Source organism: Herpailurus yagouaroundi, unplaced genomic scaffold (genome assembly GCF_014898765.1).
Source record: "Herpailurus yagouaroundi ecotype Mexico unplaced genomic scaffold, PumYag 162, whole genome shotgun sequence".
Taxonomy (NCBI): domain Eukaryota; kingdom Metazoa; phylum Chordata; class Mammalia; order Carnivora; family Felidae; genus Herpailurus; species Herpailurus yagouaroundi.
The window spans coordinates 4108586-4132286 of record NW_024412403.1 but is presented as its reverse complement, the minus strand read 5'-3'; the positions used below and the strand labels follow the sequence as shown (position 1 = coordinate 4132286).

Genomic DNA, 23701 nt, shown 5'->3' with positions numbered 1-23701 from the left:
TGCCCCCCCCCCCATAGAGATGTCCTCGCGAAGATTCTCGTGACCTGTGACTGCGTGGCCTGATATGGCAAAAGGGGGCTTCGCGGGAGAGACTAGGGTAAGGGCTACCCCAGCGAGCCCCGGGGAATCAGGTGAGCCCTTAGAGACGGGAGAGGACGGCAGGAGAGCAGGCCGGCGAGGGGCCTTCACGACGGAGGGAGGAAGCCAAGAGCTTGGGAATGAGGGGGCCCGTCCAAGCTGCCGACAGCCTCCAGCTGACCTCCGGCAAGGACACAGGCTCTCGGCCCTCCGGCCCGAAGGACCCGAATCACGCCGACAGCCCAGTGAGCAAGGAAACGGGTCCCCCCAGAGCTTCCAGACCGACGGGCCTCCGGAACGGGGACGTGGGACGTTGGTGGCACGTTAAGCTAAGCCTGCGGGGACTTGCTTCGGGGCCGCGAGGCCAATGCAGGCCCCCCGATGCACTTGTAACGGCCACAACAGAGCTCCCGGAGTGTCTCCCGCCTTGGTCGTCAATAACTCAGCCACCTCCAGCAGCCCCCTGTGCTCCGAGGGGGAATCCACAGAGTGGATTCAAAGTGCGTTAAGAGATCAAAGATACAACTGTGCTCCTTGTGTCTGAGCTGCACGAAATGGCACGTGAACCATCTCGGAAAACGCCATTTCCTCGCCAGAGGTGGATGGGTCTGGCAGGACTCCGTCTGTTCCGGAACAGGCGGTGAACGTCGGGTAAGCGCGTCCCAGACGTTGGAGGTGTTTTCCAGTTACGCTGTCCAAAATCTCGGGGGCGAGCGAGAGGGCATTAGCCCCTGACGAGTGCATGTTGTGACGCTCACCCCCCCTCACCTCTCAGAAAGGAAGTGTTGGCGGCTGGGGCTGGGGGCGAGCGGGGGCTGGATCTCAGAAAAAGGCCGTTTAGGTAGCCAGAAAATCTGGTTCGCCCTGGGTATGCAAAACCACGTCTGTGTAGGAAAAGCACGTGCAGCAGTGTCCTCCCTTGTGGCTGGGGGCGCTGGATGACTTGGGCTCATTCCCCACTTAGGCAGCCAAGCACAAGGACGGAGGAAAGGAAACCCAGGGTTGCATCAGCAGGGACCCCTAGAACAGACCCAGAAATTTACGGTGCTCACATGCTGGCCGAATGGGGCGCCCGTGGACCCCCACTTCGCGGGAGAGACACACAGTTACTGACGCTTTGGGCACCCGGAGCTTGACCAATAAGCCTCTTATAATTACTATACGTGTCTCTACGTAACTTCTATACGTATCATTGTTAACGTTATGCAAAATATATACCAGCACACCTCACAGACACTGCAGGTTCGGTCCAGACCACGACAGAGCAGGTGTCACGAGAAAGCAAGTCAAATGAATTTGCCTGGCTTCCCCTCCGGTGCATAAAAGTTACGCCGACACGACACTCTCAGAGCATGTGATAGCGTCACGTCTAACAGGTGACGGCGTATGTGCGTTGACTTAATCAAAACATACCGTCTTGCTAAAAATTGGTAACCATCATATGAGCTCTCAGTGAGCTGTAATCACTGATCACAGATCTCCGTGAGAAACAGATTAAGGACAAAGTAGGACTTGTTACAGAAGCACCCAACTGTGACGGAGAAACACGCAGAGGCCACCGCAAACCTTCGGTTGGTAAACATAGTATCTACGAAGCGCAATAAAACGAGGGAGGCCTGTGCGAGTCTGTAATTATCATAATAATAAGCCTATAATCAGAAAAACTACAGGAACACTCATCTTTTAACTTGTAAAACATACTAAGAGTTCTTTTAAAGATCTTTCTTTCTTTTTTAAGTTTATTTATTTTTGAAAGACAGAGAGCGCACATGGGAGGGGCAGAGAGACAGAAAGGGAGGGAAGATCCCAAGCAGACTCCGTGCGGTCAGCGCAGAGCCCTACACGGGGTCCTAGCTCACAAAGCACAAGATCGTGACTAGAGCCAAAATCAAGGGTCGGGACACTTAACCAACTGAGCCATTTTAAAGTTGATTTTTCCATGGGGCGCCTGGGTGGCTCAGTCAGTGGAGCGTCCGACTTCGGCTCAGGTCATGAATTAGCGGTTTGTGAGTTCGAGCCCAGCATCGGGCTCTGTTCTGACAGCTCAGAGCCTGGAGCCTGCTTCAGATTCTGTGTCCCCCCCCTCTCTCTCTGCCCCTCCCCTGCTCTCTCTCTCTCTCTCGCAAATATAAACATTAATAAACAAATAAATAAAGCCGACTCTTTCCGAAAGAGTCTGGCACTGGGTCCTGAAGCAGCACAGCTGTCCTCCACCTCAGATGCCACTTGCCTTGTCCTACCTGCCAACGACATCCCGGATTTGTGGACATGCCTTGAGAAATATCACATCTCCCAATTTCGGTGAATGGGCAACCTCTGAATTCATCGTGTGTGTGTGTGTGTGTGTGTGTGTGTGTGCGCGTGTGCATGCGTGTGTGTGTACGTGTGCACATGTCTGTGTGTAGATGTGTGCGTGCACATGTACATGCGTATGTGTGTATCTTTGCACACATGTATTGTGCGCGTGTGTGCATATACGTGCGCATGTCTGTGTACGTGTGCACATACGTACGTGTGAGCGTGCCATACATGTATGTGCACGTATGGATGTGTGTGCGCATGTCTGTGTGTAGATGTGTGTGCACGTATGTGCGTGTGTGTGCATTTGCACACGTCTTTGTGCATGCACGTGTGCACATATGTGCGTGCATGTGTGTATGTGCATACGTGTGGGCATGACTGTGTGCATGCACGTGTGTGCACATCGTACATGTGTGTGCACATATATACGTGTGTGCTACGTGTGCACATATCTGTGTGTAGATGTGTGTGCGTGCATGTGCACGTGTCTTTGTGCATACACATATGCATGTCATACGTGTGTGCGCGCACGTGTTTGTGCATGTGTGTGCATGTATGTGCCTGCATGTGCACACGTGTGCGCGTGTGTGCACATATACACAACACGCACGCTTTATTTCCTGCAGGTACAATATAGTACAGAAGGTCTGGAAACTATGAAATGAATGATTAATAAAATCAGGGAATCACAGCCCCATGGTCACGCCACGCTTACCCCACAGGTTTACGAGCACTGTCTCCCCACGACTCACTCGATCTACCCACGCTTACCTGTAAATGAACCGGGGACAGCCTGACACCGTACCGCTGGCGCCCTGTGTCTCCTGGGGATGCGGGCCCCGCACTGACCAGGAACTGCATGGCCTCGCCCACCACGTGACAGGACACCACCTGGTGGAGGGACAAGGTATGACAGGAGAATTCGTTCCGTGTACCTCTCTTAGTTCATCGACTACAATACTCAGGACGTTAAAAGTTAGCAAGGGCGAGAATTTAGAGTTCCAGACTTGGATAAATACCCAGATTCACATATTTTCTACGACTTGGTTTGAAAACTGGGAACAGTGTTGCAAGTCTTTTCTTCCTGATGCGTTTCTCCAGAGCTAACACTCTGTTTCGCCCAGCAGTTGTTATATTCTTTCCCCACAAGAAGTTTTCCCTTGACACTGTTCCATTTCTCCCCACCAGCCGATTTAAAATTCCCCAGACATTGGGGCGCCTGGGTGGCGCAGTCGGTTAAGCGTCCGACTTCAGCCAGGTCGCGATCTCGCGGTCCGTGAGTTCGAGCCCCGCGTCGGGCTCCGGGCTGATGGCTCGGAGCCTGGAGCCTGTTTCCGATTCTGTGTCTCCCTCTCTCTCTGCCCCTCGCCCGTTCATGCTCTGTCTCTCTCTGTCCCAAAAATAAATAAACGTTGAAAAAAAAAAATTTATAAAATTCCCCAGACATTTCCATGTGCCTATGGAGTAAAAGCCATTAGCCGTCGCCGCTCACTAAAAATGAGCCTCAAAACAACACAAGTGATAGATGTTACAAGCACAACATTTAAAAATATACCCAGGACACAAGAAGCTGTTTCCATCTGAGTAATTTTCAACCTATTATGGTTTTCAAAGACGCGGGGATAATTCAAAGGACATATAAAATATTAAACACTTAGCAAATTATATGGCCTCAACAAAAATAGAATCATAGAGTGAGTTCGCTGAAGGACCTACACGACAAAGACAAGTAATCACACCAGGAATAAGCCAGACCGTATCCCCGATAAAAATCACAAAGCATTTCAGAGAGAGCCGTTACCGAACAGAGAAATATCAAGTTTCTGCCACAGATTCCCGCCACGGGAGAGAATCTTCTAGAATGGAGGGTCACCCCCACCCTGGAAGACTGCCGAGCAAGCCCCTGGGGATGACTGGGACCCATCAGGAGGCCGGGCGTAAGGCAGGAGGTTACCCCCCACATTCCCAAGGGAACACCGCAGGCTGTCACTTGGGAAGGAGAAGAAAATTCTTTAATTCTCTGGTGGATTTATCAGAATCTAAAATAAAATACCAAGCGGAAAGATTATCAAAACAGTTACTCTGTCAGGCCGCTGTTTCACAAAGTTCAGGCTGGGACATCTGCCCCCTTCCTCTTTCCCAACCCCAGCTAGCTCCTCCCTCCCCAACCCATTGCCCGCCCGCCCTTGGCCAGGGCCTCTCCACCCCGGCTCATCTGCTCCTCCCGCAAAGACCCGACCTGGACGCTAACCCCACCCCCCCACCCCCCAGGACAGGGTCCATTTCCAGCATCCACCGCGGAAGGCCTCGATGGCACAGAATGACAAAACCTCGCCTTTTCTCAATACTGCAGGCAACCCATGGCACCCACTCCGGTGGGTCGCTCTCGGAAGCCCGGTCTACACAGAGGAGTTTACGTATCCCCAGCCTGTTTTTGCCTCTCCCGAGTTCACAAAAGGTTGGAACAAAAAAATGTTTGTGCAAGAAATGTCGTCTATTCATTTCAAAAATAAATGCTCTGTAAACAATCCTTTCTGGAGGAACGTAGCTTCGTGCCAGAGGATTTACGTGCACAGATGACATGACACGGAGAACATTCACTGTCCTTTGTCACAACAGCCCGGGCCTCTACGCGGCTTCGAGCAAAACACCGCAGGGTGAGAGCTTGACTCCTGTTATGTGTTTGGAACCGTCTCCACTAAGCTCACTGGAATTTTACCAATAAAACCCCATGGCTTCGGGCGCCTGAGTGGCTCAGTTGGTGGAGGATGTGATTCTTCATCCCAGGGTTGTGAGTTCAAGCCCCACAGTGGATATAGAGATTACCTAAAATAAAAAAAAAATTTAGGGCCACCTGGGTGACTCAGTTGGTGGAGCGTCCGACTTCGGCTCAGGTCATGATCTCGTGGTCTGTGGGTTTGAGCCCCGCATCGAGCTCTGTGCTGACAACTCAGAGCCCGGAGCCTGCTTCGGATTCTGTGTCTCCCCCTCTCTCTGCCCCTCCCCTGCTCGCATTCTGTCTGTCTCTCTCTCTCTCTCTCTCTCTCTCTCAAAAATTAAAAAAAAAAAAAAAAAAAAGAATAAATCAACAAGCAGATTTAAATTTAAAAAGACTTTAAAACTTCTCGAATACAAGGCTCCAACGGTCCCAATTACTATTCAAGTCACATCAAGAAAGTAAGTGCGATATTATAAACATGGGGTATCTGTAGGTCCCAAATGTCTTTGACCCAGACCAAGCGCAGTCTTGCCAGACCTATGGGTTCCGACCCCCTAAATAAAACCTGTCACACAGACAGGCGTCCCTGCCGCATTCGAGTGGAAAAGCTAATGAAAGCAACAGTCTGAACCTGCCTCAACACTTCAGCATGGCCCAACAGAACCCGACTGGAGCTGGGGCTGCTGGGAGCCCAGCTGGAGGGACAATGAGCAGGGCCAAACCCTCGTCCGGGCCAGCCTCCGCCCCTGCCACCCTGGGAATAATAATGCCCCATTTGTCAAATGGACAAGAACAAAATGGAAAGGCTTTCACAATAAGTAATCTTCTTTGAGTGCATTAAGGTGTTATCCACAATGGAGATTAAATTCTCTCAACCCCGGCGAACGGTGGCGAGCCTTCACCACCGCACAGGGGACCCCTTCCGGAGCAGCAGAAGGCAGGGTCACCTGACCCGAGGTTCCAGAGACCCTTCCACCCGGTCAGCTTCCCAAGGGGCCTGAACGTCCAGGGTTGACATCCGCCCAAATAAGGACGAACAGGTAGAGACCCTGATCTTAACCCGCAGTCTCCCCACCCCCAAGCACACCCACGTTTACGAGGATCCCTTCGGAAGTTTTACAGTCCTCGGTGCTTGGGCTGCTCGCTGAGGTAGCCTGATATTAATGGTGGACTTACAAAGTTGAGTAGAAACTGGGGGCGCCTGGGTGGCTCAGTCAGCTAAGCGTCCAACTTTGGCTCAGGTCACGATCTCACCGTGAGTGGGTTCGAGCCCTGCGTCGGGCTCTGTGCTGATGGCTCGGAGCCTGGAGCCCACTTTGGATCCTGTGTCTCCCTCTCTCTCTGCCCCTCCCCGCTCACACAAGTGCGCGCGCGCGCTCTCTCTCTCTCTCTGTCAAAAATAAATAAACATTAAAAAATTTTTTTTAAATAAACATTAAAAAAATATTTTAAGTTAGGGAGAAACAGTATCTAGTATCTGCGATGGGACCAAGCACTTCTCCGAGAACAGACATGAGCCTCCAGCCCCAGACCAGGACTCCACGAAGCCCTGATCTGGGAGCACGGGGAGGGGCTCCCTTGGACGCAGCCAGCCGCCAGCCCACCTGCTTTATGCCTGAGACATTTTTTCAAAGGCAGCAGACAACTCCTCGATTACATAAACCGTTTCAAAATCGCACCAACAGAAAGCTGCAGCGTGTCCCCCAGATAAACCCCCCTCTTCTGCAGAAGAGAGCGTTTATGGGGGATGGACTTCACATAGTGAGGGTCCCAAAGGTAAAGGCCTGGTCCACTCCCATAGATCGAGGGAGAAGCCTGGGAGGGATGCATCATGGGAAGGTGAGGGCGAGCTCACATCACCGTAATCTGTTTGGACAGAACAGACTGGGCGGGGGGGAGGGGGGGGCTTCATTCACTTTCCTGTGCTCTCTCTCTCCAGCTTCAAGACCACAAGCTCCAACAGTCGCACACCTCTGCAAATAGGTTCTTATCTTGAAACCGTATTCCTTTGTTTAGACTCGGGGCCAAAGGATCCCAGGCCTAGGCACCCCTGAGTTTTGCTAACGCTTGCCAGAGAAAGGCCTGAAATAGCGTCACATCTCAGGGCACTCTTTCCACGTTCCTTTCCAATTAAGCTTCCTGTATAGCTGCCTCAGCTCCTTCTTCTCTTAGAACGCTCCAGAGAACTGGAAATAATGTAATCACTTCTGTCCCCACAAGAACCGGGAACGCAGCCGTGAAAACGCGACACAAGGGCTGATGTCACTGGATCTTTCTCGCTGTGATCACGCTTTACAACAGCCTGAGGAAAGAGCTGCAAAATGAAATGCACGTAAAGCCCCTTCACCAATCACTCGGAGCTCCCAACACTGGTCTCCAGACTCCCCTCTGTAAATATTCTTTACGACGGCACCAGGCTGACGCGAACAATTATTTCGACCCTGGGGTAGAGACTCAATTTAAAAAGTAAAGTCCATGAGGGGCGCCTGGATGGCTCAGCTGGCTCAACGTCCGACTCGTGCTTTTGGCTCAGGTCGTGATCTCGCGGTTCATGAGATCGAGCCCCGCATCAGGCCCTGCGCCGACAGTGTGGAGCCTGCTTGGGATTCTCTCTCCCTCTCTCTCTCTCTCCGCCTCTCCCCCACTCGTGCACGGGCTCTCTCTCTCTCTCAGAATAAATAAATCTTCTAAACAAACAAACAAATAAAATGAAGGCCGGAAGGAATCGGGTCTTTTCTCAGCAGGCTGCCATGCTCCCTGTCTAGAGCAGCCCTGCTGTCACACCTACCCCGAATGCTGCTTCCCAGAACTCCAACACACCAACAAAGCTGCAGCTGGTCTGTGGGTCCTTTACCCGGAACCCCTGGGCTGGGTCAGCCCGGAACTTGGTACGCGTGAACCCACACAGGTGCAGCTCCCAGGAGGCACGGCTCCCCGTTTCCAGGGTGGCGTCCACACTGGGTCTCAGAGGGTGGGGCTTCCGCTGAGGAATCTCCATGCCTGCCTTTGGAAAGACGTCGGTTCAAAACAATTTCACAACCTGCCAGCGTTGTTGCGTGCATACAAGGCTAATGGGGAACCTGGAACTTCAAGTCACACGAAGCAAAATAATCATCATCATCATCATCATCATCATCATCATCATCAACCAGGCTTCTTGCAGCCAGGGAGAGAACCACGGACAACCCGGGCCGTGCCACCCTTGCAAACCGAGGGGCCCGCTGAGGTCTGGGAAGAGCACAGGGGACCCCGGGTGCTCTCAGAGTAGGTCTCACTACACACACCGGTGACAGCCTCAGGTAGAAAGCACGGGCACGCACGGTGCACGACACACACCCCGGGCCGGCTGTGGGTTCCCCGACATGCAACGCGGAACAAGATTCTGGGGGAGAGTCCGCGCAGTTGTCTCAGTTCTGTTTGTTCTGTTTTCCAGAAGCAGAGGTGAGTTCTTGCCCTTCCCTCTCGGCACCCCTTCGCCACCGTCTCTTTCGCGGCCGGGTGGGGGCGGGAACAGGTGGGAAAGACGGCAAGAACGTGCAGCCCCAGCAGGGACGATGGCGCTCCATGCTTCAGCCTGCTTCTGGAGGCTGACTGGGCTTCAACTCTAGCCTCTACTGCTTCGTAGCTCAGAGTCAAGTTGGCCAAGTGATTGAGCCTCTCTGTGCCTCGGTTTCCTCCTCTGGACAACGGGCGTGATTCTTGCTCCGGCAGAGAAGTATGGTGAACGCGAAGAGGCCAGGCCCGTGGCCCCGATAGCATCGGGGGCCAGGGCACAGGCTGGCCCTCGCTCGTCCCACAACCCTGCCGGGGAAGGACGCGTCCTTCGCCGACCCTACCTGCCTACGGCTCAGAGCGAGAAGGAAGCACCCAAACGAGCCCAGATCCAGCCGGTGTCTCCCGGGCTTCTGAGCTGGGCTTTCCTCCACGCTGGGTGGGTTATTACGTCGATTCTAAACTGTAACCTACAGATGATCATTATACCATTAGAAGCCTCTATTTATTTATATACCATAAGAAGCCTCTACTTATTTACGGATGGCGCTGCAGACGGGGATAAGTAAGGCTTTCCACAGGACACCTGGCCTCACACCAAGAAAGCCCACGTGGCTCACAGCCTCCGAAGACGGCTTCCAGCACCAAGCGTGACCCTTGTTCTCAGCCGCAAGCCTTCCGAGCGGTTGTGTCCAGAGAGATACGCCACACGCTCCCGACAGGAAATGCATGGCTCCGTCACTGGGTACCTGTCACGGCACGACTCTCAAAGCCTGACTCATACTGGAGGAGTGGCCACACGGCCCTCGCAGTCCTCTTACCTCCATGGAACCCGGCGCGGCATTTCTAAATCCACGGACACGCCGTGAAAGGGCTATTGGGACGTCTCGTGGGGGAAGAACTCGCTCTCGGGCCACGTGCGCTGGAGAAACAAAGGCTCTCCTTTTCTGGGTCAAACGTTCTGCAGCAGAACTCTCCCAGGATGTGTGCAGAAAGAGAACGTAGGTAGAAACTCGTCGCTCTTGTGCAAGAGGGTAATTACAGTCTGGGAGAAATAAATATATTCAGTGCGTGTTGGGACTGGAAGAGAAGGCAGAGAGAGTCCCGGGAGAAAAGTTCAGAGGTGATGCCTTCGGTGCAGAGGGCCCCACGGAGAACGCCTGGGTCCTGCCTCCCGCCGGGGCCACCCGAGACCGCGCACAGGGAGCCACAGCGACAGGGATGTGACAGGAAGATGTCCCGCCACCACTCAAAACCCCCGCAGGGCTTGGCGCTTGGGATAAACGTCTGGTCTTTGTCCCCGGCTCCCGGCTCCCAAAACCACTGCAGTCTCCCAAACGATGACGGTGTTTCGTGCGTGCCATGGAGATGACTGATGGCAGAGGTCCATGCGTCGCTGCGGGACGGGGGCTGGTTACCGGCAATGCCAGCCACGATCAGGGGGTTGGAACCTTCGGCCCCACTCCTGGCCTCCGGGGAGTTCAATCGTGATTTGCTAGTGATTTACTCAACCCCACCTGAGTAACGAAACTTGCAGAAAAACTCCAAACGGTGGGATTTGGAGAGCTCTGGGTCCGCCCACACGACAGGGTGCTAGGAGGGTGGTGTGCCCAGAGAGGGGCCCCTTGCCCCAGTCCTTGCCCTGTGCATCTGTCCCCTCTGGCTGTTCTTTCCCCGTGATGTGAATACTAGGAAGTAAGCTGGTTTCCCGAATGCCGTGACTTGTGGCAGCAAAATGATCAAACCCGAGGAGGAGTGGGAATCCCCGACTTTATGGCCCAGACTGGAGACTGGCGTCTCAAGCGGGGTAGTCGTGTGGGGCTGCGCCCTTCCCCTGGGGCCCTGTGTGGAATTCGGCTCAGAATGGAACCGAGCTACCGAACACCCAGTTGGTTGCTGCGGGTTGGAAAAAGCCCACACCCCTGGCGTCCGGGCGCTGCAGGCATGCGGCGCACCTGCTGAGCCGAGGCCGGCCAGGGTGAGCGTTCGGCACCCATCACGGGCTGTGCAAGACGACTCACACCTCCCTAAGCTGAGCGAGACCTCACTCTCGGCGTGGGACGTGGCGGTGGGGCATTTGCTGATGAGCAAGACATCTGCCAAGGCGATTAGTTTGGCGCCCGGGGGTCTCCAGGGGTTGCAGGAAAAAGTCCAGCACCGGGCACCCTGAGAGCAGGTGCTCCTTGGTTCCTTGGTGGCCCGCAGGGATTCAGGGCCAAACACGAGTCGGGAAGGTGCTCACAAAGGGAGATCAGAGTCTCCATTCGCACCTAGACGACCAGAGATGTGACTACACGCTCGACCCGCTTGGTCCAGCCTGGACGCGTCCTTGTCATTAACTCAGGGGCCATCCCACATGTCCCTCATCAGGGCTGGGTCGGGGAGATGGGAAACATACAGGCCGGTCACACAGGGCGAGCTCAGGAAGGGGAGGGTGACACCCGCGAGACCGCACGTCTGTATTTCTTTCTAACCTTTGTTGGTGGGTCCCAAGTGCCGTGACAGCTTCTTCCTTCTCAAGAACCACGCGGGGCACAGAAGATACGTAGCGAAGCTGACAGAGGCTTCGGTACGTGTGAACATGTTGGGGGGCAGGCAGATCCTAAGAGGAGGAGGACCCCATTGCTGTGAGTGTCCTGCCCGATGCAGCGGTCCAAGAACACAAGGTTCGAGGTCCCGGAAGGCAAGGAGACAGGCTCTGGCGTGTTCCCACCTCCCCTGGCACACAGGTGTCAAGAGACCTCCCTCCAAGGTCACAGCACAACAGAGACTCTGATGAACCCGCCTTCGTGACTTCAAACGCACCGTGGTCAGCCAGAAGGCCTGTCTGCCCGTCCGTCCGTCCGTCCATGAATGGGGAAGGCGGAGCGCAGGACCCTCGAACTGGGGGGTTTCCTACACCCAACCTCCCAGGGGCCAGGCAGATGCCAACAGGGCACCCCCCCCACTGGTCTGGGGGGGTCTGGGGGCCCGACTGGCCGGCCAGCTGGCCCAAGGACAGCACCACCCGTAGCCTTGACAAGGCAATGACAGACTCCCATTTCCTCATCTGGCCACGAACACGTGGAAGTCAAAAGCTCTGAAGAAACTCGTAAGACGAAACAAGATCCTGTATGTGCTCTGCCACCTGTCTGCAGTGCGTAAGACCCTTCAGAGAGTTCACTGGGGGCGGGGGGGCAGCGGCCCCTTCCCGGGGGGAGCAGAGGAAGAGGGCTACGTGCAGGGGACAAGAGGACAGGTGTCTATATTTTTTCAACCTTTTTTTTTTTTTTAAAAAAGAGAGAGACGGAGGGCAAGCAGGGGAGGGGCAGAGAGAGGGGGAGACACAGAATCCGGAACAGGCTCCAGGCCCCGAGCCGGCAGCACAGAGCCCCACGCGGGGCTCGAACTCACGGACCGCGAGATCCTGACCCGAGCTGAAGTCGGACGCTTAGCCGACGGAGCCACCCAGGCGCCCCATACACTGTTCCCAACGTTTTCATGAGCGTGCGCCATTTCTGTCGCTGTGTTAAAATAAACATGGCTTCACCATCCGCTTCCTGAGGTTGCTTTTCTAGCACTAAACGTGAAGACCTTCGAAAACGCTCGAGCGCTAGGTCCACCTGTCGGTTCCCTCCTCTGCACCTCCGGGCCAGCCCTGAACTCTTCCTCCCCGACTGGGACAGTGTCAGAAAGCACCAAGCGGAAACTGCCACCACGGAGGGCTTCGGTCCCTATCGGCCAATGACAGGGAGGGGGCTCCCGGAGTGAACTGCCCTCAGCCCCCCAGTGTCATAAAAGCACCGGGCGCCTGCTTGCCCAGCCCCTTCAGCCCTCACGGGCCATGCTGGTCTCAGCACCCCGGCATCGTTACCACCAGCCTCCTCCTGTAACCCCAATATCTTCCAGAGACTTCCCCACCGTCGTTACAGGGAGAACATCGCACGAGACTCCAGCACCGGCAAGGGGGAGGGGGGCGGAGAGCCCTCCTGGGCCGCCAGGACGCAGCAGGCGGGGAACGGCGCCCTGGTGGCCAATCCTGGAACCCTTGGTCAAGGTGCAGCGGGCACGCCTACAACCCTGCAGCTCACCTGCTCGTGAGCCGTCCCCATGCTGGCGCCTGAGGACTCGGGACAGTAACCCTGCCAAGCGCCACGCGGGTTTGCTGTGCTTGTGGAAGACAGAACACAACTCGCTTATCCGCCGACAGAAGAAGAACACGGAGGCTGTGGTCCAGCCAGAAGCCTGAGCTGTAGAGAGAAGCAACCAGGCGCGCCTGGCGGGGGGGCTCAGGCGGTTGAGCGTCCGACTTCGGCTCAGGTCACGGTCTCACAGTTTGTGGGTTCGAGCCCCGCGTCGGGCTCTGCGCTGACAGCCTGCTTGGGATTTTCTCTCTCTCCCCCTCCCCCGCTTGCTCTCTCTGTCTCTAAACAAACCAACCAACAAACCAACAGAAAAGGAACCCGAGCGGCAAACAATACTCTACAGCGGGGACGGGGAGCAGAATCCAAGGGGCAGGGCTCGGGGTCCGGCGATGCTCTCCTTCACCAGCCACCTGGGCTCACGCAGCTGCCCCCCACTGTCTGCTAAATGGCGCGTGTGCAACTTGGCAGGGAAAGGTAGACAGACACGGGGTGGGGGGGTAACCCTTCCATGTAAGAGAAGGCGTCTGAGGACTTTTTGCAGATACTTGCCATTAAAAAACAAAATTTCTGGGGCGCCTGGGTGGCTCAGTCAGTTAAGTGGCCGACCTCGGCTCAGGTCACGATCTCGCGATCCTTGGGTTCGAGCCCCGTGTTGGGGTCTGTGCTGACAGCTCAGAGCCTGGAGCCTGCTTTGATTCTGTGTCTCCCTCTCTCTCTGACCCTCCCCTGTTCATGTTCTGTCTCTCTCTGTCTCAAAAATAAATAAACGTTAAAAAAAATTTTTTTAATAAAAAATAAAATAAAAAATAAAAAACAAAATTTCTGTTTTCACCATTCACAGCATTCGACCCGTCTAATAAGTAATTTTAACCTGTGAATGATCACGGGCTGGAAGACGAACTCTCCGTAGCATCGAAATGGCTCAAATCTATGCCACCTGTATATATGCACACGCATAAATACATGCATTTTGTTGAGACGTAATTCACAGGTCGTTTAACTTGCCCGTCACCCCATAAAGACACGCTGCACCCGTGGGCAGGCAGAATCCGTTGCCCCCCACCCCGTGCCCGGCGACCCTGAGTCCATGTCCCGTCTCCCTGGATGGATCCATCCGGGACACGCGACATAAGCGCCATCACACGAGAAGCGGCTTCTTCACTCGACACCGTGTGTTCAAGGCCCAGGCATGCAGCATGCGTCCGACTCCTTTTTTAAGGCCAAAGCACATCCCGTTGTGCTGATCGACCATAGCTTACGAATCCGTTCATCACAGGATAGACCAGAATTTTTTTTTTTTTTTAGGTTTTTAAGGTGCCCACATTTTCAATAATCCTAAGACCCAATAACCTCCCCCCGACCCCCGCCACCTAGGGTTTACATTTGCTCCCTCGGCAGGTAAGGGTCCACGGCAGGCGCCCACGCCCCAGCTCACCTTCTCCTGGGCTGACCTGGCCACGCTGGAGACCCGGTGCACCTCCAGCCCCAGGGGCTGCCACAGCGGGTCCTCCTCGAAGGACAGGAGCAGCGGGCCCTGGAACAGAGGGAGAAGCACGGTGAGGCCCTCCTTAAAACCGGCACACTGGCGAGAAAGCTCTGCAAAGCTGGGAACGTCATCTGACTCCTGTCACTCAAATGTGTGCTTCTAAACAGCAGCGGGGTCACGGAGAGCACACGCCCCCGAGAACCTGCTCACGACGCGGTGTGCCCGGGCCGGGCTCTGGTTCCCAGAGCAGGATGGCAAACAACCCAGGGAGGTGGCCCTAACGACGGCAAAGGGAACCCTGAACACCCGTGTTTACACGGGCAGGAGAGAAGCCCGGCTCCCGAGGCAGCGTGCTTGGGGTGACCCCGCAGGTCCAGCACCGTGTCTGGCCAAGCACGGCAAGTTCAAGGGCTCCGTCTTCTTCTCCTGGCAAAGGTCAGCCTTCTCTCTGGTCGTAGAAGACCGCCTCTCCCCGTCCACGCGGTTGCCCGCGTTGTGACTTCAGGTGCGGCCCCTTCCCCTCTCCCAGGGCCCGGCCGCCTCTCGCTGGAACTTGAGATCCCTTGGCTCAGAATGAACCAGCCTGGCTGCTGTGCCCAAGGAGCGGGTTCCTGAGCCCCTGCTGCCCAGAGCTTTGGAGCCGCCGGGCTCCTGCCCCCCAAGGTCTCCTGGTTCAACTCTGCCCTCAGCTCTGTGCACCTTACCGCACCCCGTGAGTAAACCCTTCGGCGGTTTATCAGCCTAGGTCCATTTTGGTTTTTGCAATTAAAAATCTCCAAATGAGGGGTGCCTGGGTAGCTCGGTGGGCTAAGCGTCCGACTCCTGATTTCAGCTCCGGTCATGATCTCACAGTTCGGGAGTTCCAGCCCCACATCCGGCTCTGTGCTGATAACACGGAGCCTGCTTAGAATTCTTTCTCTGCCCGTCTCTCTACCCGCCCCCCCCCCCTTCCCAGCCCAAGCTCACGCTCTCTCTCAAAATTAATAAACTTAAAACAAAATTTTTTTTTAATCTCCAAATGAGACGTAGGCAATTAAATTAATATGTCCACAAGGCGGTAACACTGATGTTTTATAAAATAATAAATCAGGGCAGGGATAGTCAACCAAGTCTTGGCCTTTTCAATTTCTTATGTTTTTAAGTTTATTTATTTATTTTGAGTGGGGGGACAGACAGAGGGAATGAGGACAGAGAGAGAGAGAGAGAGAGAGAGACAGAGAGACAGAGAAACCCAAGCAGGTTCCATGCTGTCAGAGTGTGGGGCTCAAACCCACGAACCATGAGATCATGACCTGAGCCAAAATGCACCCACCAAAGCTCTCCTGGCAAGCACAGTGCCATCGAGCAAGTGATGGAGTTCTCCCGGGGCTGTTTCTTAACAATTCCCGAGGACCAAGAGTGACACTGAAAGACACAGAACGTTCTCGTTAACATGCTTCTAACCTCGCCCTGCTTTTACTGACATCTACCTCCCCCCTAAAAGTCATCAGGGGAGAATCCAGTCTACTTCTCAAGAGAGATGCAGTCACGGCCCGGGCCCCTCTGCAGACACTCCCCACGGCCGGAGGTTGTGTCCCGTGTCTGTGTGCCCTGCTGGCCAGCGGCAGGTGCCCGCCGCGAGCTCGCTGAGCGCACAGAACCGCTGGCTCAGGGAGCTGATTGATAGAGATTCAACATCATCACCTGCTGCCCCCAGATCAGTGGATGCAGGTTGTCCTCTCCCACCTCCTGCACCTTTGGGACTGAAACCCTGAGAAGGTTCCGCTGGGAGATTCAATGTCAAGCGGCGGTCTCGCAAAGGAAGTACGGTATTTGTGTTCAAATAAGGACCCGGAGATTCCTTTTCCCTCCCACGCTGCGTGAGGCTCGGGTTCCGGAAGCCCAGCGAGCACGCGGAATCGCTCACACCCTGTCCGTTGCAGAGTCTACAGGGCAAGACTTCACGCCCGCACGGAGAAGCAACACACAGGCATCGGCAGGAGCACGCTGAGGAAGGAAAACCAGGAGGAGGACCACCCAGCGTGAACACATGTTACAGAACCTCCGCGATTCAAACTGTGTGGTGCAGATGCATGAACACACAGACGGTCCAGGGGACTAGAACAGCCCGTCCAGAATACACCCAAATGCACGGACACACTTTGTATACGTCGAACGTGGCATTCCAAATCACTGGGTAAAAAATGAATTTTAAAAATCAGGAGCGGGGGGTGTCTGGGTGGTTTAGTTGGTTAAGCATCTGACTCTTGCTTTTGGCTCAGATCATGATCTCACAGCTCCGAGTCGGGCTCTGTGCTGATGGTGGGAAGCCTGCTTGGGATTTTCTCTCTCTCCCGCCCCACCCCTCCCCTGCTCTCTCTGTCTCTCTCTCTCTCTCTTAAATAAATGAACTCTTGGGGCGTCTGGGTGGCTCAGTTGGTTGGGCAGCTGATTTCGGCTCAGGTCACGATCTCACAGCTCGTGAGTTCGAGCCCCGCGTCGGGCTCTGTGCTGACAGCTCGGAGCCTGGAGCCTGCTTTGGATTCTGTGTCTCCCTCTCTCTCTGCCCCTCCCTTGCTCACCCTCTGTCTCTCTCTCTCAAAAATAAATAAACATTAAAAAAAATTTAAAAAAAATAAATGAACTCTAAAAAAAGTCAGGATGTGGGAGAAATCCCAGATGGAACACAAACACCAACAAACAAACCTACCCCATTACAAATGAACGCCATAACCCCCACCCCCAAAGGGGTGGGAAGACACACCTCTCACCTAAGAAACTTTGGATGACAACAGCCTGACTGCAGCAGGCATAACCTCGTCAGTAGGTGTGTTTCTCGTGGGTGCTACCCTTAGCAATGCTGAAACGACTTTGTGCGAGTCCTAGAACTGACCCAGTAAGTAAATATGTTACAGACAGGAAGGGCCAGATGCCTCAGTCTTGGGGACGGAAGGTACAATTAAGGAAAGAAGGAGGCTGAACTCTGCGCTGTTGGGCTGCAATCCGAGCCATCAGTGTGAAGTCATGCTCTCTCAGAGGCGGACAGAAAGGTCCAGAATGGCCGACATGTGCAAACACACACTTATTTCCGAGCTCTGGGCACTGAAAGGGTCTGGAAGGAATGAGACCCCAGCAGTAATGAGCACACACGATGCCCAGATCTCGGTTTCTAAACACCTCCCCAAGGAAAGGCATCAGCACTGCTGGCAGAAGTGGCTGAACCCAGGGCTGGAAGAGGGGAAAATAAAAAGCTGGAGAGGAGTCTGGAACAAACGTCTTGTGGAGTCACGAAGAAAGGAAGTGCTAAATCAACACACGTTTGGTATCGGGATGGAAGAACACAAGAGGCTACCAAGAAATGTCCACAAGCCGCACAAGTGCCGATCATCGAGTGGATACGGACAAGGAGGAGACGGGTAGCTCTTTCTCGCAGTAGAATTGCAATGAACAAACGCAGGATAGAAGGAAACAGAGAACCATCAGCCACAAACTGTACGGAAGCAAATGTTGCAGACCAGATACACCCTGGATGCCTAAATCAGTGAGCTGAAGTTTGACAGGTGCTAGATTTACATCGTCTCAAAGTAGCTCCCCGAAGTATCTGTTCACCACAAAGGCGAGGACAGGACAGGAGACAAGGTATAAAGCAGAAAACCCGACAGAAACCATCCGGACCACGGGACCGAGGCCAACGTCCCAGCAGTAAGTACTCTGACATCACAAAGCCCACGATACAGGACACTAATAGGGGCACATGACTCCTGTGGTTTCACAGCCCAATCCTGTAAAAACACCAAACTGAGGGGCATGGGGCAACACGACAATCCATCCTCTTCAGAGTCCTCAAGGTCATGCAAGACAATGAAAGCCTGGGGAACGCTTATAGACTCGGGGAGGCTGGGCGAGAGACCGTGGTTCAGTGCCCGCCGTGGGACCCCGGAACAATGAAAGGGTACTGGCAGACTGGGTGAAATTCGAGGAAGGTCTTCAGCTGAAGGCTTTGTGCGGATGTCAATTCCTTCTCTGTCACACTGCTTGTATCAGGGCACTAGGAACTCTGGTAACATTGTGCCGATGTTAATTTCTTGGTTCCGATGCTATGTTCTGGTTACGTAAGGCTGGGCGAGGAAATGTATGGAACTCTGTTATTTTTGTAACTCTATCTAAAAGCAGTAAAAAGTTGTTTTGTTTTCTTTTTAAAGGCTTTGCAAGGAAACTGCCCACCTTTATTGACCCTTCTTCCTACCTGCCCTACACGGGGCCCATCTCACCCGTGGTGGACTGTTCTCCAGGTTGGACCCCAAACTGTCCTCTTCTACCGAGGAAGCACAGAGAGGTCAGGCTTGCCCAAGGTCACACAGCCCCAGAGCTGCCTTCTGGCCTCAATAGGGCACACACTGCTGTTCCAAGCCGTTCGAGAAGTCCCCTCCCTCCTCAGCAACCCACGGCTGGGCCGGTGGGAATGGAAGTTAGCTTTGGCCGCGTTCAAGTTGACGTACGCACGACACCCACTCTTCCTTCCCCCGAATTCCTGTCTCTTTAGGAGAACGGGTGAGCGCAAAGCCCAGCCGGAACTGGAGCCTCCTCCCGGGTTGCGGATTGACAATTTGCAAAGTCATCAGTGAGCCTCGTTTACTGTTGATTCTTTAGAAGTGAAAAACAAAGCACATGAAACAGCTTGTTTTGCCCAGGCTTGGCCGGCTCCCAGGGAGGGAAGGCCTGTGTCCAGACGGGGTGATGCACGTGCCCCCCCCCGTTCCTCCTCCTCCAGGGACAGGTTCCTACCAGGGCCTGACATTCACCCCCCGACTGCCACCTGCTCCAGGCCAGCCTTGCGCTGGGTGCAGAGGCGGCCGTGCCCGGAGGGTCAGGGGTCTGGCCGGGCTCACCATCCCGGGAGCGGACCAGGGCACAAGTGACCACGAGGTGCAGGGAGCAGGGCAGGTGGCTGGGCTGGGGCTGGGGCAGCATCCTCACAGAACGGGAGGCCCGGGGGCCTCTGTGCTGCGACCTGGAAGGTTAATGAAGTGTTCCGGACAAAAGGAATGGCCCGTGGGAAGGCCCCACAAGGACAGAACCCTGAATGTCTGAGCAACAGAAAGACAATCGGTTCAGGGTGGGACAGATCCACCGCCCTGACCCAAAGTCGCCTTCACGTTCTTACCGACTGACCTCCTATATTGTGGCCGCGCGCGCCGGTCACGAAGTTTGGATTTTTGTGAGCGCCGCTCAAAGCTCACGGCAAAAAACTGTGAAGTCTTGTCGCTTTGTTTACTTTTTCAAATGTCAAGGCTCATACACAAGTCAGAGCTATTAATAACACGGTTCAAGTTCACACGGCTTTTTTTTTTTTTTTTTTTTTTTTTTTTTTTACAAAGACCACAAATTGTCCCGCAGTGCTGGTCCTCTGCATTGAGAACATTCCTCCGAAAAAATCCCCAGGCAAATGACTCAAGAGACAAATAGCTTTGGTGACCCTCCTAACTCAGGGCCTCAGCCAAGCTGGGCAGCCCCCTTCCATCCAAGTCCAGAAGCACCGGCCACGGAACGAAGCCCTCGCTCTGGGCCCACCTCCGACCCCCCACCCTCCCCCCCCGTGTGGCCCGGCAGCGTCTGCCCTGAGAGGGACACCCTGCCCCGGCTGCCCGTCCATCAGCACCCTGGCTTCCAGGGCCTCCTGGCTGGGCGCTGGGGACACACAGCACCAGCGGGGCCGCTGACACTCACCACAAACCGCTTTGTAAACATTCAGGTAAGTGCAGGGGGGCTGGAGGGAGAGCGCCAGCTGTTGCCTTGGGATGCTGGGGTATTAGTTCCCAGGCCGGCGACTGAGCCAGCTCTGGCGGCTTTCTGTTCTCCGCGACTCAACCGCCACCAGCTGGACGGGAATCCCATGTTTGCAGCACCAGGGGGGACGTGTGGCTGGGTGGGGGGGACCCTGATTGCCTGGCGGCCGGCTGAGGGACAGGGGTGTCTCTGCAGGCCCCTCACTGGCGAGAAGCTACCTGGGGAGCTGGGGACAACCACAGTATATGCTGCCTGCGTTTGGCCAACCTACCGGGTCTGAACTGTGGGGCGGGGGAGGGGCAACCCGTCTGTGCTCCCCAAACCCCCGGCACCACCCCACCAGCTGGCCCAGCGGCGAGGCTTTCCTCTTGTGGCTCCCCGAGTCACCATCCCGCCTAATTTACAAATGCCTCTGGAGCGAGAGCCGGAATCGCAGGGGCCCGTCTGACACGAGCGGCCTGCACTGCCACAGTCACTGGTCATCCGGGGTCAAAGGAGAGGCCGCAAGTCACTGATCCGTCCTCGGACGCCAGAGATGCCCATTGTTAGGACTCTAGGTCAAACAACCGCGCCCTTTCACCCTCTCCGGCTGTGCCTCAATTACGGGAACGTGTGGGTCTCAAAGGGAAACCTGCCGTGCACGGCGAGCGTGACTCCAGCCACGGGCACAGCACAGGGACACCCGCCCGGGGGCTCGGTGAGCCCGGCCTCTCCAGCACACGGAAGGGGCTCTGCTACAGAGTTTAGGGTTCCCGCCAGAGTTAAAATTCAAAGCTGGAGCAGAGAGCTTAGGTGGGGAAGGGCCACGGTCTCCGGTGACAGACAATTCCACCTGCACGGAAGATGCCAGCCAGTGTGTCCTCAACCCCCCCCAGTGACGGGCTGAGAAGGGGCGTCCCAGGCCAGGGCAGGGGCAGGAGGGCGCCGCTAAGCTGCTGCTCTGGGGCGGAGAGCAGGCTCCGGGTGTCAACCCTAATCGGGGATTAGCGGGAACAGAGCCGGAGGAGGACGACAAGGGAAACTCCCGCGGGGCTGGCCGGCCACCAGGGTCGGGACAACCACTCACGCCACACCAGCACCTGCTCTACCCAGGCCGCCAGTCAGCGCGGGGACAGCGGTGGGCCTGGACAGGGCAGGGTACGACGACTCACTTACCCAGATCCTGTCTGCAAAACGTGCCATCTGAGATCAAATCAAGCAACACTTCCAGGCATCAGGGCGGGCGGAGAAACACCAGGCACCCACAGCCAATCCGCACCTGACACCACGATGGCGACGAACCTGCGTCCTCGCAAAGCCATCAGAGCAGATCTGCCCGTTTTCAGCTTGACCCCGGTGCATTACTGCCACTTCCGGGCAGACACCGGGGAAACACTGATGTCTAAGACCCTGCAGGTGTGGCCGGCAGCACGTACAGAACAGAGAACACACAGGCCAAATCTCTGTCCCCGAACACAGAGCGCGGCCCGCTCCCACACAAAAAATGCGGGTGACCTGGACAACACCTTCAGCTATTTCTTCGGTGTTCTCGGCTTTACCTGGCCGACCAAAGACCAGTTCCAGACCAGAGCGTTCCTCCTTTCTTCCTCAACGCTCCAGGCACGTGGGTAATCTGGAAGCATCCCATCTAAGGCAACCCTATTTTTTTTAGGCCAATCAAGAAACGTCAGGACACGAAGAGACATGACTGAAGCAGGGCCATCCCACATCTGCAGGACGCAAGGGTCATGCCTCTGCGCCGGAAGCTGTCGGGAGTCCCACAGTTAGACGTGAGGGGCGCCGCAGATCACGCGGCCCAGGCTTGCTTGAATTTGACAGAGACCTGGGAAGGGGCTCCCACCTGTTCACACCACCAGCCCAAAGTATGCGCGGCCACGGAACCCAGGCCCACGACGCCAGGTCACCCGCGGGGGTCAAAGACAGGGGCCTCTTGGGGAAACGAATCCGTGTTTGCGCACGTGCGTGAGGTCACATGGCTTTAAGTCCCCCACAAGAGGTGGGGTGGTTCCAGAGTCTCTGGCTGGCTCAATCAGGAAAGCTCGTGACTCTCGATCTCAGGGTTGTGAGTTCAAGCCTGGGTGTGGAGATAACTTGAGAGAGAGAGCGAGAGAGGGAGAGAGGTGAGGGGGTGCCCCTGAGTAGGAGATGTCCAGCTCTGGGCAGCTGGGGCACAGATTCTAGGCATCAAGACAGACGGCAGTCAGCTGACCTTGAGCTGTTTTTTTTTTTTTTTTTTTTCATCTAAAAGGTACAGTTTATTTTTTCAATAGCTCAGAACACGGTCTTTTAAGTTGATGAATTTATATTCATTTACACTCAAAGACTCTTCGTTTTTTAAATCTCTGGCTGGGCACGTCAAGGCCAGGGGGAAAGACCAGCCAGAGGGGCCCCTAGGGACTATTCTGGAGGGTGAGGCATCCAGACACGAAGCGTTCACTCTCCTTAAAGCGAATGGCCGCAGGCTTCTCCCCTGAGCTGCACAGGCAGGTGAAGGAGGGTGACAGCCAAGGGTGATGAGCAAAGACTGGGGGGTACCTCCCCAAACACACCAGGCCTCGATCCCTCTGTGGAACGCCTAGAAAGAGTGGACGCCAGGGGCTTGTCATCAAGATGTCTCAAGTGTAAAAGTAAGTCACCACATCATCAGCCACGGAAGAAACACACCACAGGAGAACGCAGGAGCAGTTACGTGACAAGTCCCTGAGCTTTGAGGGCGGAGGCAGCTGGCTCCCAATCCCAGAGGCCGTGTGACCTTGGGCGGGTCGCCGAGCCTGTCTAGGCCTCAGTTTCCCCACCTGTACAATGTTGACAACGCCTCCGTGCCAGGTGTCGTGAGGACCCAAAGAGCAGATCGAGGTACCGAAAGCCCCCCGAACAATGTCCCGCAAGTGGCTGGCACTCAGCAAACGGCCACCACCTCCATGGGTCAAGGAACGCAGGCCTTTGGGAAATACATTCTTGGGCAAAAATGCATTTCTATACAAGGGATCATATTGGGGTCACGGTTACTCATCCATCAGGTGCAAAAGCAGTAAGTGTCCCGCCGGTACCGGAATCCACCTGGGACTCCAGAAGGGGCAGGGGAGTCAGGAGGGCAGTGGGTGCCTCCCACAAGTCCCTCCCGGGGCGCCCGGGGTCTGGCACACGTGATGCGTGGGGGGCAAGATCCAGCCGCTTTGTCTTGGTCCCCCATCACGGGTCCTTCGCTCTCCGGTCTGTCTCCTAACTTTCCAGAGCGCTCTGCCGCGGGGGAGGCTCACTTGCATCAGGCCGGGGCTGTGGCGAGGCTCCAGGGCAGAGCGCTGCCGCGACCGCCCGCACCCGGCCACCAGCCCCACGGCCACGAGCCGCCCTCGCAGACAACTCACCCCTTTCCGTTCGGCCTCATCATTCAGGGCGGTCACCCAGGCGGCCTGCCACTGGTTCCTCCAGCTGTTCAGCGTCAGGATCCAGGCGAGCAGCGCGTCCGACTCGGGGCGCCGGCCCTCGCCAGGCTCGGCAGCCCGCCGCGGGGGCCGGGGTCGCGCCCTGGCCAGCGCCCACTGCGCCAGGTACAGGCCCACCGTGCCCAGGGCCACGACGAAGAGCGACACCAAGAGCAGCCACTGGACCTCACCGAGCCACCAGCCCAGGCGGGACATGGTGATGGCGCATACCCGGCGCGCCTGGCCCCAACTTCCCAGGGCAGCCCCCCGGCCGGGGTGCAGGGCCCGCGGGCGGCGAGCCTAGGACATG

At 55.7% G+C, this 23701-nt stretch overlaps 1 protein-coding gene across 1 annotated transcript in view; it reads right to left on the bottom strand.

Moving 5' to 3' along the window:
* Positions 1-23695, bottom strand: part of C2CD2 (C2 calcium dependent domain containing 2) — a 48543-nt gene extending 24848 nt beyond the window's left edge. Inside the window, 5 exon segments of the mRNA XM_040483872.1 lie at positions 3151-3270; positions 14150-14248; positions 15493-15510; positions 15512-15604; positions 23335-23695. Of these exon segments, the coding sequence (XP_040339806.1) occupies positions 3151-3270; positions 14150-14248; positions 15493-15510; positions 15512-15604; positions 23335-23607 (603 nt within the window). The 5' untranslated portion in view covers positions 23608-23695.
* Between the last annotated feature and the right edge of the window lie 6 nt (positions 23696-23701).